We start from the raw sequence: 13,302 nt of genomic DNA, 5'->3' as shown, positions 1-13,302 counted from the left end.
TTGAAATAACTTATTTGTAAAGCCTTGAACAAGAGCAAGCTTGCTTGTTGTTATAAAAATCAGTCTTGCTTTCCTCCAATAGCGTCAAAGAAAAATACAGAAAGATCGTCTTGTGGCGGAGTTCAGCACTGCACTGGCCAACTTCCAGAGGATCCAAAGGCAAGCTGCTGAGAAAGAAAAAGATCTTGTAGCCAGAGTAAGAGCCAGCTCTAGGGTATCTGTAAGTATCCAGAAATATATTATTCAACTCAAACACTATTTACATAAAACCTGCTTCTTTTTATTAGCTTGAGAGCAGCATTCTTACAGGATTGTCACCATTGCAGGAGATAAATAAAATAAATGCACGCATGTAGAATGTGCGCACAATGCCAGCATAGTTGTGTGGTTTTTTATTATTTTTTTTAAACTTTTGCTTGCCTTTGAACACAAGGTATTAAATTTAAAACTTGCATTTCAGTTTAATGGTTTGATTAAGGAAAAAATAACTTCATAGTAATTCCTTATTAAAAGACTTACTCTGTCCTTGTGCCTATGTATGGTTTTACAAAGGGGTTCATAGGTACTCCGCATAGTGCATATGCCCTGATCTTGCTATGGGAATCAGAGGTAGATCTTTGTATGTGTATAGTGTCCCCTAAATCAACAGGGATTCTTTTTGGATATAAGGATCCATCTGCTAGACCCCTTTGCAGGATTGAGGCTATCATGGGCTATGAAGCAGGAAACATTGAGTAAAGTAGTAGCCTTCATTTAAAGTGTCTTTACTTATGTCAGTCTTAAATTGGACTTTGGTTACTTTTAGAGAACTAAAATTTTAACATAGTTTGGAAATGCAAAATTATGCTGGTGGTGTGTGTGGTTTTTGTTGTAGTAGTAGTATAGGCTCAGTCCTGACCTTTGACTCCATGAATACAGCAATGTGTATTGGCATAAAATATATTGTAGGCTGCTACCAAGCTCAGTTTATTTGTGTATATATATCCACACACACCAGCCCCACACCAAGAATATAACTGACCATGTTGTTTTAGAGCTACCGAAGTTTAAAACCCCCTTAATCTTGATTCATTATGGGAATTTCGACCAACATTTTACTATGTACCCATCACTCAAATAAAATGGTAATTTTTGCTTTTCCTACAGGCTGGTCCTTCAGAAGACGGTTACAAAGAAGGAACACTTGTCTCTTGGGACAGGTAGGACGGGTGTGCCATAAACCTTATAAGCTGTCTTGTAAATTGATTGGTTGACTCCAATAATGGGGACTTATTTGAGATGCACTCTGTGCTGTAGTCCATGGTTTTAAGAGAACTTGTGTGGTAAAACAACATTAAGATCACTTATACAGTGCATTTAAAAAAAATCTATTTGTTAAAGCATGCTGTGTGTTCGGGTTTTTTTTTGTTGGCTTTTTGTGACCCTCTGAAAGCTAATGATCACAAGTTAAAATTAGAACTGAAAATATCAATTTCTATTTTTATTTTGTTTGAGTTACTGCTTTAACACTATCAAACTCAGTTTCTGGGTCTCCTGGCCTTTAATGTGATCTGTTTAACTGGAACAGTGGAAATTGATTGGTTGGTTTTGGTTTTGGTTTTGGTTTTGGTTTGTTTGTTTTCCTGCAGAAGGAAATAGAAAACTAAAATTAGTTGTTAAAAAAATGTAATAGAATTGTATTACAATAGAGCCCAGAGGCTTCAACAGAGATAACAGCCTAATTGTGATAGGCATTGTACCAAACTCTCCTTTCTCCCCCCTCATCTCCCCTCCCCCCCCCCCCCCACCTAAACCAAAACTAAACAGAGTTGCTGCGACCAAATTAACCTTTATTTCCATGTGTAATGGACTCAGAGTTAAGGGTTTTGTGTGTTTGAGTCAGGTTAGATTTAGCTAACCCCAACCACTGCTCCCCTCCTGATTATTTTCAGAGACTAAACCACCAACTACAAGATAAGGAGGAGGAACAGGCTAGTAAATGGATGTATGCATGTTTAACAACCTTAAGAAAAAATGCACACCCATAAGACGAATTTAAAAAAAGACTTTTAAAAACCTCTCATGAATTAATAAACATTAAAATGGAATGTGCTTCCTCTAGTTTGTTAGGACCTTCTGAAGGAAAGAGATGTGGTAAGAAGCTTTCATCCAACTATGCCTGTAGAGGACAACATAAAAACAATGCAGCCTTTTGTCTTTTATCCTTCCAGATTAGGACAGCTGGGTCTCTAAAAACTTGGATCAAAATATTTAACTATTAATCCATAAGACTGAATACCTGCATTTTTCTTGAAGTGGCTTCTAATTCAGACTCCACTAACGAGGAAAGCCAAAATGAATGCCAGACTCCAAATGGACACTTACCCTGTTTCCCCGAAAATAAGACATCCTCCGAAAATAAGGCTACTTACAGTTTTGCCTCTCGTTGTAATATAAGGCATCTCCCCGATAATAAGACCTCCCCGATAATAAGGCATCCACCGATAATAAGGCATTTTTCATTTCTGAAAAATAAGAACATCCCCTGAAAATAAGACCTAGCGCATCTTTGGGAGCAAAAATTAATATAAGACACTGTCTTATTTTCGGGGGAAACAGGGTAGTTCAGAATCCAAATAGAAAGATGTTTGATATCTGCATGCTCAGTTAGAAAATGCTGAGCCAAAACACTAGGTTTTAAGGCGTTTCATATGTCAAAGCTGTTCAATATCATGCTTGTATAACTTTCTTTATTGAGGCCTGAGGATTCAGGCCTTCACATCAGCTGTACATCGATTTTTGCAAAGGTAAAAACATCATGTCTTGTGCAAGTTTAATGTGTATTCTCTGTACTTTAGTCTTTTTAACATGAAGTGCATTTCAACCTTGTGTATAGAGCAGTTCAGCCGGTTCGAGTATTCTTGGTTTTTTTACAGTCAACCTCAAGCACAAGTGCAAGATGAAGACATTACAGAAGATGATCTCCGTCTTATTGAGGAGAGAGAGTCCTCCATCAGGCAGCTTGAGGTAAGCAGTGCTGCTATGTGCAGCATTAGAACAAACTTGAGAATATTTTTCTGATACTTCCTAAAGCAGCAGGCATTAGCATTAGTGGGAGGAATCCATCATCAAAGGTTAGAAAATATTTTTTTAATGCAGAAATTGTTTTTATGCAGTAGGTAAAGAACTGCACGTGGAATTCCCTACACAAAAACCACTTTTCACTGTTCTATTACGCAGTGTCATGGTCTACTAAGCTCTCCTGACTTCACTTGAGGAATAAATAGCCACCCATGTGACTACCAAGTAAGATAGAACTTGGGTTTTCATGCAAATATCCCTAGCAATGTTCTCTCTTTCTCTCCCCCCCGGCCGGCTCCAGGCACCAGCTGAGCCCTCCCTCTTCCCCCCCCCCCCCCCCCCAAGACTTCTCCTCATCCCAAAGCATTTTTATAGACCATGCAGTGTAGCACAGTATTGCCATTCATTCTTGTCCATGGCTTGTTCCCCCATTAAGTTCAAAAGCAAATTTTAAATAAAATGCAAAACGTCCCCTCCACGGAATTTTCCAGGTGGGGTATTTTTCAGTTCTTCCTGGTGTCAGCTGTTTTTAATATCATTGTCTGGAAATGCAGGATAAACATATTAAATGTAATAAAAATGGGTAACTCCTATTTATACTATATATGCATAAAAAGTACCAATAGTTGGGCATATGAAATATTGACTCCAGTAATGACTAAATTTTTCTGGAATTGAACAGAAATGCTTGAGGACAATCCATCTGTCCGTGCATTCATCTACCAATAGCAAAACAAAAAACTTGGATGGGAGAGGCAGGGAAAATTCCAATATTTTAAAACAAAATAAGTACTAATGAACATATTAAATGACTCCGAAATGTAGGTTATGGATTAATAGCATTGTGGCTGTTGTGGGTTTTGAAAAAGTAATTGACTTTTAAAACACCAGTGGAAATGAATGATGGATTCCAGACTGACTGAAATTATATATTTTGAGCTCCAACAAACTTCACCAGCAACTAAGAGTCTGGAGCTGGACCTTTAACAGGCAATTTTGCTGACGAATGAGACAACTAGAATCCAGTCCTCTTTTTTTTCTTTATAGGCTTTGCAGTACTGATTGTATAAGAACTTACTTTTGTGGGTAAACTAAACAGAGGTGGATAAATAGGAATTATAAGCAAAACAAGAAGGTGCCGCTGCCCTCTACTAGATGAAACTGTTTTTTGGTAACTAAGGGCTGGTCAATAAGAGTTACACAAGTTTAACTTTTAACTTAAACGGACATGGTTAAACTGCTGCAAAACCTTATGGGAGGATATTTCTTTCCGTTTGGTTTAAGTCACTAAAGAAATTATTTAAGCCTTTTTGACATAAGCTACTCTTAAACTGACAGAAGGAATTTTGCACTAGTTTAACTAAGGCCATGTTTATATGGAGAGTGAACATGCAGCAGACTCTAGCACTCTAGATTTCCACCCCAACTTGCTGTGCATTAACTCTCTGTATAGACAAGCCCTAAACTAGTGTAAGAACACCTTTGCCATTGCAAGTTTGTGTGTAGAGAAGACCTTAGAAATTGGCCTCTTAACTAGTAGGATGTGCAGTGCAACTGATTTTGGATATTTAGATGAATATGATAGTATTCTTTTAATCCAAATTAAAACCTGAGCTTGCAAAAGAATTTATATTAGCTTCTTGGTGCAGGAAACCATAGCTATCTAGTCTGAAACAATGCACAATGTTTGGCTAACTACAGGAGTTTCCAATGGTATTTGGTAACTGTTTTTTAAATTATTTTCTCTTGCAGGCAGATATTATGGACATCAATGAAATATTTAAAGATTTAGGAATGATGATTCATGAACAAGGTGATGTGATAGGTAAGCACAGATCATAAAATATTTTAGAAAATTTACATGAAATTTAGGAGGAGGGGGGGAGAGAATAATATCCCATTGATTTATGTAGATTATTTATCATGCTGTATAATGCTTGGATCTTAATTTTAAACCACAAAATCATGATTCTCCAGAAACTAGCCAGATAAGATTTGTTTTTGATGGTGCTTTTTTGAGTACCTTCTCTGCTGACTGTCTGTATTTAAGTTGATTGAGGTTCTAATCTGTTGTGTTCTATATCGGCAGAGATTATTGGGTGATCTGTTAAAGCAATCAGGAAATCAGTACACTTGGGGAAAATGGCTTTAAATGTAGTTTCAGGTTCTACTCCTTCATTTTGAGTTTTGCTTCCAATTTTTGTGAGTTTTTAATTGCAGTTTTCTTATTTTGTAAAATGTCTTTCACTCCCCATTTGAGTGATCGACCAACCTAAAATGGGGGAAAAAATGCGAAGTATAAAGAAACTGGGGGGGAAACAATAGGAAAGTTATTTCCTTGGTTCTTTATGTTGGGCAAAGCAAATTAAGGGCTTGTCTCCACTTTACCGGGTGTGGCGATCGATCCACCGGGGGTCGATATAGCGGGTCTAGTGAAGACCTGCTAAATCGACTGCTGATCACTCTCCTGTCGACACTAGTACTCCACCGGAATGAGAAACATAAGGTAAGTCGATGGGAGGAACTCTCCTGTCAACCCAGCGTGGTACAGACACTGCGAAAGGTCGACTTAAGCTACGTCGACTCCAGCTACGTTATTCACATAGCTGGAGTTGCATAACTTAGGTCGACTGAGCCCCATATTGTAGACCTGCCCTAAGCTAAACCCAAAAACAGACACTGTTATTCCAAAAAAGATCATCCACACAGGGAGTTACTGTTGTAACAATGTTGGTTTGATAATGCCAGTAAAGTACCTTGAGTAAGCCCTTAGTTACTTCAATAAATGCAAATTTAAGCGCACACCATTTTCTCAGAATACAACTAAATAACACTCTTCTAACCAACATTCACAGACTGGCCATGATTGGTTTTGTGCCCACAAAGCCTTCTCTCTTAATAATTACTGATCCACCAAACCTTTCAAACAAAATTTCCATCAATTGAATTTCGTACTAAGTGGTATTCTTAAAAAGTTCTGGGTCACTCATTTCATCTATTTATCACCACTTTTCTCTCATGTCTTTCTCTGAGCAGTCGGTGCTCTTCATCCATCCTTCTCTCTCTCTCTCTCTCTCTCTCTCTCTCTCTCTCGTTTATTCTCAAACACCAGCTTCCTGAGAAACTATCCTTAGTGGTCCATGTCCAAAGCCAACCCTCCACTTCTAAAATACCTGAACTTAGAAGTTATGATATCTGAAGTAAACCTTGGCATACTCTGGGTGCTTCAGAAGTTAGCCTGGTCACTGTTACAGTACATATAGGGAAAATGACAAAGGAGGAAACTTCCATAATGCAGTAGGATAATGTTTGCGTGTTAGTGAAGGTAAATGCAAGTCAAAAGTGATTGTTCTTGCACTTTGCTCTGTGTATTTGAGTGTTTTATCTACTGTGTTTATCAAAGTTAGTTTGAATGATTTTTAGGGGATAGAGATTTAACTTTTTATTCAGGAAAGTAAGATGAAAATAAATATCATGAGGTGATGGTAAACTATTACCTATAGGTCCATTTATACCATGTTGTTGATTTTTAGCCATTAATCATTAGGAGGGTGGTGTTTTTTGTCTTGCAGTAGATACTTAATCTGATCCAATTGTACATAGAAATTCTAAGGGTAGGCTTGTTGGGATTTAATGTTCTGAGACTAAATGTCTGCTCTGGGAATGTGGAAGATCAGAACTGCAGCAGCTGTAATTTAATTAGTAACAGTGGCAAACACAGGCTTTTACTACATCAGGCTTTAATTGAGAAAATGACTTTTTTTTTTTCTTTCTTTTAAAAAGACAGCATAGAAGCCAATGTAGAAAATGCTGACGTACATGTCCAGCAAGGAAACCAGCAGCTATCAAGAGCAGCAGACTACCAGGTAATATCAGTGCAAACTGCCAGTCATCTATCAATAATTGTCCCTTTCACTTGTTTGTCTTAATTTTTATTATGGTAGTTTAATTCTTCCTTATAATTGTTTTAATGGTTTGGAGACTTACTCAAAGACCCAAGACTGGCATAGCATAGCATCTTTGGGTCACTAATCCAAATTCAGCCCAGGTTGGTAGTAACAAAAAATCAATGCCCTCTGAAAGTTTAGCAGCCTTATGTGAAATTAACTGGCTGGTGTCCCATACTATGAAAAAACATCATAACTGATCTTCTCATTGCCAGTGCAGTAAGGGACGTATTGAATGTGCATGGAGAATGAACCTATCCTTTGCTTCATAATTTCCCTAAATCAAGATTGGGGTTCATTGGTAGGGCAGTATAGGGAAGTTTTGTGCTACTGCTCAGGCTGCATAAATCTCTTCTGTGCATAGAAGACTTTGCTTTCCAGTTCTGCCATGTTCACGGACTTAAAAAATAAAATGAAAGAGCAAAGTTTTAGAAACCTGTGAAAGACTTTTTTTCTTTTTTTTTTTTTTTTTTTCTTTTTTCTTCAAGTCTATTTAGAGAGTCTTAAATTTTGGCCTGTGTTAGAGATAATCTTATTAGTAATACATCCTCTTCCTTGAACACTTCTCTGCTGAAGTTGACCTTCTCATTTAAAGTCATATTGCAGTTATAGCCAGGCAAACGAATCAGTGGGGAAAATTTTATTAAACCTAGATTTGTCTGCTGGCTTGTAAGGGACAAAAGGTGGCCAACTTTTTTCTAAAATATAGGCAGGGCTGGTAGCACCACTTATTAAGATTGCCCAACAGTTCCCATTATAAGACCCTGTTTTCAGTTGCTTATAAGTTTTTTTTAAAGTTTTGTTACACCTTCCCCCCCCCCCCCCCCAAACTTTAACCATTTGAGATAAAAATTTTCATTCCAGTGTCTACCTGCCTGAAATTTTTTGGAAAACTTCAGCCAAAATGATTGATCTGTTTCAAAGAATGAGGCAATACAGAGGAAAATACATAATTTTTGTCCATGCTAAAAAAATTCTGGTGACCTTTTTATTTGAAAAGTTTTAAAATCCCATGGATTTTGGAGAGGGACTTGAAATTTGGCTGAGGAATGGCCTTTGTGTCAGGATGGGCCTTTTGTTATCCCTGTGAAAATCCGTGCAAATTTGGCCAAGTTATAAGCCTTTGAAAAGATCAGTTTCTACATACTTAGTAGAGACTTGGTTGGTTGGTTGTGGGTGTTTTTTAGCAGCTAAAATCTCTGATTCCATCCTTACTGACCATGCTCAAGCCTCTCATAGCTCCCTAGTGCTGAGCATATTGCATATATGCCATCCCCACAGAGCAACTGAGTATGCTCCCTCCAGTTCAGAGCTGAGAGAGTAAAGCCAGACATTCCCTGTAATGGCTGATCCCAGCTATTCTGGGAGTCAGGCCCTGGAATGGAGAGCTTGTCTCCTGCATTCACAATGACTTCCCTGCTGGCACCCAGGCAGCATGGAGGAGGAAGCCATCAGATTCATCTGTGGGGTGGGAGATGAGGGAGCCAGATTGCCATGTGGGAAAGGAGTAGATTGGGACAAGGAGTCCGACAACACTGGGATTGGAAGGGGTGCAGGGGGAGAAACTAGAACTGGCTCAGTAAGTAGACTGGAAGCTGGGGATGGGAGAGGATGGTGGAAATGGTTGGACAAGGAAACTGGGAGTCAGCTTGGGAGACTGAGTGAAAGTGTGTTGTGAGCGGTGGGGGGCTGGGAGCCAGCTGGGTGTCAGGGGAGAACCCTGAGATTCTACTGAGGGGAGGGGTGGAAGACTAGAACCAGGAGGAGATGCCTATCTCCTGGTTCTTCATCCCAGTTATCCCCTCCAGGCTTCCTTGTCCAAGTTCCAGTCCCAGTCTGTCTTCCTCCCTGGACTCCTCATCCTAATTCCCCACCTCCCAAAACACACCTTGGCTCCTTGTCCCAGGCTCCTGCACCCCCAACCAGCTCATCGCCCCGATCTCCACCCATACTCTCTGCCTCTGTCCCAGTCTACTCTCTCCACTGTCCCTCCCCCTCCCCTTACAGACAAAAAAAAATCTATATACTTATTACATTTCCTGTGAGATGCCAGGGAGAATGTATTTTTCCAATGTGAATTCCAAATACCCTTGAAATCTAAGGGGTGAAGTTATAATTTTTTTGTTTGTTTCCTGAACGACTTTTGCCTGTTAACCATTTACTATCTTAATTGTCTTTTTTTAAGTACACTGTTCATTTAGGTTGTGTAAATAACAGAACCACAGAACAGTTGCTAAGTAGTTCTGAACACTGCACAACAATCAAATTTTTGTATTAACAGCGCAAGTCCCGAAAGAAAATGTGCATCATCATTCTTGTACTTGTCATTGGAGCAGTGGTTCTTGGACTCATCATATGGGCATCTGTGAGATAAGACTGTTGAAAGAGCATTATTTAAATTATGCAAGAAAACTCCTACACTCGTTTTTGTCTGCTTCTGAAGCTGTTCAGTAAATGATGGTTCTATACTTTATCACTGTTGCTTTTTTTTAAAACCTGAGAAATGACTGTTGGTACCACTAGTTGGTATAACTTCCTTCCATTCTTGGATTTGAGATTGGCTGTACTGGCAAGACAACAATCAGTCAGTTTTATAAACTTACTTTTTTGTTGGTAAACTTACTTAATAAACCCCTCTAAATATTTCGGGCTAATCAGAATTTTTGATAAAGTGGGGCATAATCTGCTTTGATATTTCTAAGTGTTGCCAAATCTAAACAGAGTTTTCTGAACTCCTTATTCTAATTGGGACAACACACTTATTGTCACAAATTATTTTTAAACTGGTGAATAGGTCTTCCCACTCGCTGTCTCCTATGGATTACTCAAGATTATAACATAAAACCATGTTGACGTCAGAAAACTATCCTTCACTATTGAAGCCTTTGGATTAGGTGTTCAGTTTCTGATTGACTAGGAAATCTTTCATAGATTTCATTTGTCTTTATGTGGCAGTAGGTATCCGTGTGCCAGGCAAAGCCTATTTTATAGGTAAAATGGATGGCAATAATTTATTAATATAGGCTTTTTGATTAAACTCTTAAATTTAGAAATGAGACTTTGGGCCATATTTTTACTTAGCATTCATGCACCTAACTTATGCACACATCTGGTATTTTCATGCCTAAAATAAGTGTTGATAAATGATTATGCACAATTGAACATGTTTGACTGAATCTGGGTCTAATTTTAGTTGTGAACTCTTAAGTATGATATTGGGAATAGTGAAAATTTGTAGTTTCCGAATTGCACTTGAACTCCAGTGATCTGAACCTGCTGTTATGGTACAAATACTTTGAACAGTACAGACCCCAGTTTGTAAAAAATGTATTTTGTTTCTTATGCAATCAGAGAGAGGAGAACTAATCGTTAAATTTAGTGTCCAGGACTGATTAAGATCTCTACTTCCAAATGCCAATCAGTTGACCTGACTCAACTTGCTCAGAAGCTTGGCCATGCTTACAGCTTTCCAATTTTTTTCCTTTTTGTGCTATTTTATACTAATCCATAATTAGAACGGTAATGTATTTGCCTTTGTAATTGATATTGCGATAGTGCACTAATCAAGAATATTGTGCAGATGAAAATGTCTCTTAATCTGTATTTTATAAAGTTATTGTACAGCAGTTTGATAGAGAATGCACTATTTACATAACAAGCGGAGATTTACTAATTGAGAACTATTTAACTGTAAGTATCTATGGACTTAAAATTGTAACCATGAAGCCAAAATAAAGATGTTGTTTTAAAAGTGAGGGTTTTTCAGAATGTTTTTTTCTGTACTAGCACACATCACTTACCAAGTGATTAAAACTCATTTAAAGGGGGACAAACTCAAATTGTAAGCTGCAAATATGCAATCTGGTCCACACAAGGATTTCACATCTGTGTGTGGGCCTGTTGACTTAAATGGGACTCCATGTGTATAAGAGTTCAGCCAGATGCATCAGATTGCAGGGTCAAGACCCAACCTTGGATAATGCAAATTAAGGTCAAGGTTTTCATCTCTTTCTGAAGTCTGGCTGTTCACGAGGATGTATTCATTACCAGTTCTTTGTAATTTTTAATATATAAGATAGGAGCCCAGAATTACAGGATGGGCACCTATAGATGTGTGTTTACATTTTGGAAGAAATAAGCTTTAATGTCAGGTTCTTTGTGCTGATGTATTTGAGTTTCAAACACTGCAGGATATGTTCTTTTATTTAAACCCTGTGGTTGTGTGTTTTTTGGGTGGGGCGATTGGAATCTCTTTAATTGTGGAACTCTTCTGTTGCTCTTAATTTTTTTATAAAAGCTTTTCTAAAAGAATTTGGGCCAATTTCTTTGTCCATTTGCAATCTTGGTTAGAACTGAGTATGGTGACTCTGTACCAATATCACTGTGGGTTTGTTACACAATTACTTGGATACAGTAAGTAAAAAAACAAAAATACTTGTGGTTCCCTAAATGTTAGAACTGTAAATACAAATTTAGGATCTGAAAGTAGCTTTCTTCTTTCCCCTCCATCTTGTGACTCATCCCTTCACCCGCCACTCCCTGGTATTGAAAATTCTGCAGGAACATACTGCCATCAGTTACACCTATGCAAAATCATTGCCTTCAAAGGGAGTTGTGTGGGTGTAATTGAGGGCAGAACTTGGACTTGCAATTGGAGTTTAGTTGATAATTTTGTTGCTGCACAAGCTAAAACTAGATACAGTTTGCTCTTTTAGTTTGGATACAGTGGAGATTGGCATGATATAAGCAGCTAAATCCCACTACAAATATTTAAGCACATACCATATATACTCGTTCATATGCCGAATATTTTTGGTAAAAAAGTGTCGCATCAAAGAGCGAGGGTTGGCTTATAAACGGGTCTACACCAAAATTTGATGATTTTAAACTCTATGGCAGGGATCAGCAACCTTTGGCATGCAAGCCGGGCCGGTTTGTTTACCTGCTGCATCTGCAGGTTCAGCTGATCGCAGCTCCCATTGACTTCAAGTTAGAGAATTCACCATTTATATTAGTTTAAACCTGCAAGTCATGCATTGGGGGTGCAGGGGACCCTGCCAATCTGACCCAGGGAAAATTCCTTCCTGACCCCAAATATGGCAATCAAGCCATACGACTTCCCAAAATTAATTTTATTTCAAGTCCAATAGCGATGGCTGAACTAGAGCATATCTTTTAGAAAAACATCCAGTCATGACTGAAAAATTTCCAGTGATCGAGAATCCTCCACTATTCGTGGTATATTGTTCTGGTGGCTAATTACACTTACCGCTTTAAAAAAAAGAAGTGTGCCTAACTTCTAGTCTGTATATGTCTAGGTTCAACTGCCATCTATGGGATCTTGTTTATACTTGTGGTTGCTAGATTGAAGAGCCTTCTGCTATCACATTACAGTTCCCTGTGTGGGTACTTTAAACCTTATATACCATCTAACTCTTGTGTGGAGGAGTTAGCTGTAAGCAAACAGCATTCTGAATACTTGTACTGGGCAGATCTGATGAATAGCACCGTGCCATTTTTACTTACACCACTATCTCAATATAACGCAACCCGATATAACACGAATTCGGATATAACGCGGTAAAGCAGTGCTCCGAGGGGCTGGGGCTGCGCACTCCGGTGGATCAAAGCAAGTTCAATATAATGCGGTAAGTTTGTGGTGGTTTTTTTTTTTTTTGGCTCCCGAGGACAGCATTATATTGAAGTAGAGATGTAGTTACTTTTCAGGGTATAACTTAAATACTAAATTTTATTTTGTGCACACCATGATCATTGTGACGTTGTGCAGTCTATATGGTTTTATAAAAGCATGATAATAAGTGAATATAATGCAACTGGGATATGCTTCATGCAAAAGGTCTCTTGTAAGGTATCATTACAAAGCTCATAATCTACTGAGTGTGATCATCCTATTTGTAGAAATGTACCACTCTTGTATCTAAAACTAGAAATATAAAACATAACTCAGAGGGCCTATTGTAATTATGTAAAATGTGGGCCATTAATGATGGTTTGGAATCTTGATGACTCCGATTAACCAGGACCATTGTCTGCAGATGGCTGTGTTTACCTGTTAGTCTTCCTGTAGATGTGTGTGCTGGCAAGTGGGCAATGAAGTCTTGCAATGACGTGATCATGTCACCTGAACTGGAATTCATCTTTAACCTGGTGCTTTTCCAGTGAGGGGGGTGGAAACCCAGAAGGACAAAGGGTTCCCGCCTTATGCAAAAATATATAAAGGGGCGAAAGAGAACAAAGGGGGAGAGGAGCCATCATGAAGAATCCCCTAGCTATC

The 13,302-nt window shown here is 38.4% G+C and overlaps 1 protein-coding gene across 3 annotated transcripts in view; it reads left to right on the top strand.

The window, feature by feature from the left end:
• Positions 1-10,762, top strand: part of STX7 (syntaxin 7) — a 44,058-nt gene extending 33,296 nt beyond the window's left edge. For all 3 annotated transcript variants that reach the window (XM_008176623.4, XM_065588651.1, XM_008176625.4), the window contains exons 5-10: positions 83-220; positions 1,147-1,199; positions 2,916-3,006; positions 4,813-4,885; positions 6,844-6,926; positions 9,289-10,762. In XM_008176623.4, the coding sequence (XP_008174845.1) occupies positions 83-220; positions 1,147-1,199; positions 2,916-3,006; positions 4,813-4,885; positions 6,844-6,926; positions 9,289-9,381 (531 nt within the window). In that variant the 3' untranslated portion in view covers positions 9,382-10,762. The remainder of the gene's footprint in view (positions 1-82; positions 221-1,146; positions 1,200-2,915; positions 3,007-4,812; positions 4,886-6,843; positions 6,927-9,288) is intronic.
• Positions 10,763-13,302: the final 2,540 nt, after the last annotated feature.

The sequence above is a fragment of the Chrysemys picta genome, chromosome 3, assembly GCF_011386835.1.
Source record: "Chrysemys picta bellii isolate R12L10 chromosome 3, ASM1138683v2, whole genome shotgun sequence".
In the NCBI taxonomy this organism is placed as follows: domain Eukaryota; kingdom Metazoa; phylum Chordata; order Testudines; family Emydidae; genus Chrysemys; species Chrysemys picta.
The sequence above is the reverse complement of the archived record's forward strand: the minus strand, read 5'-3'. Positions and strand labels throughout refer to the sequence as shown.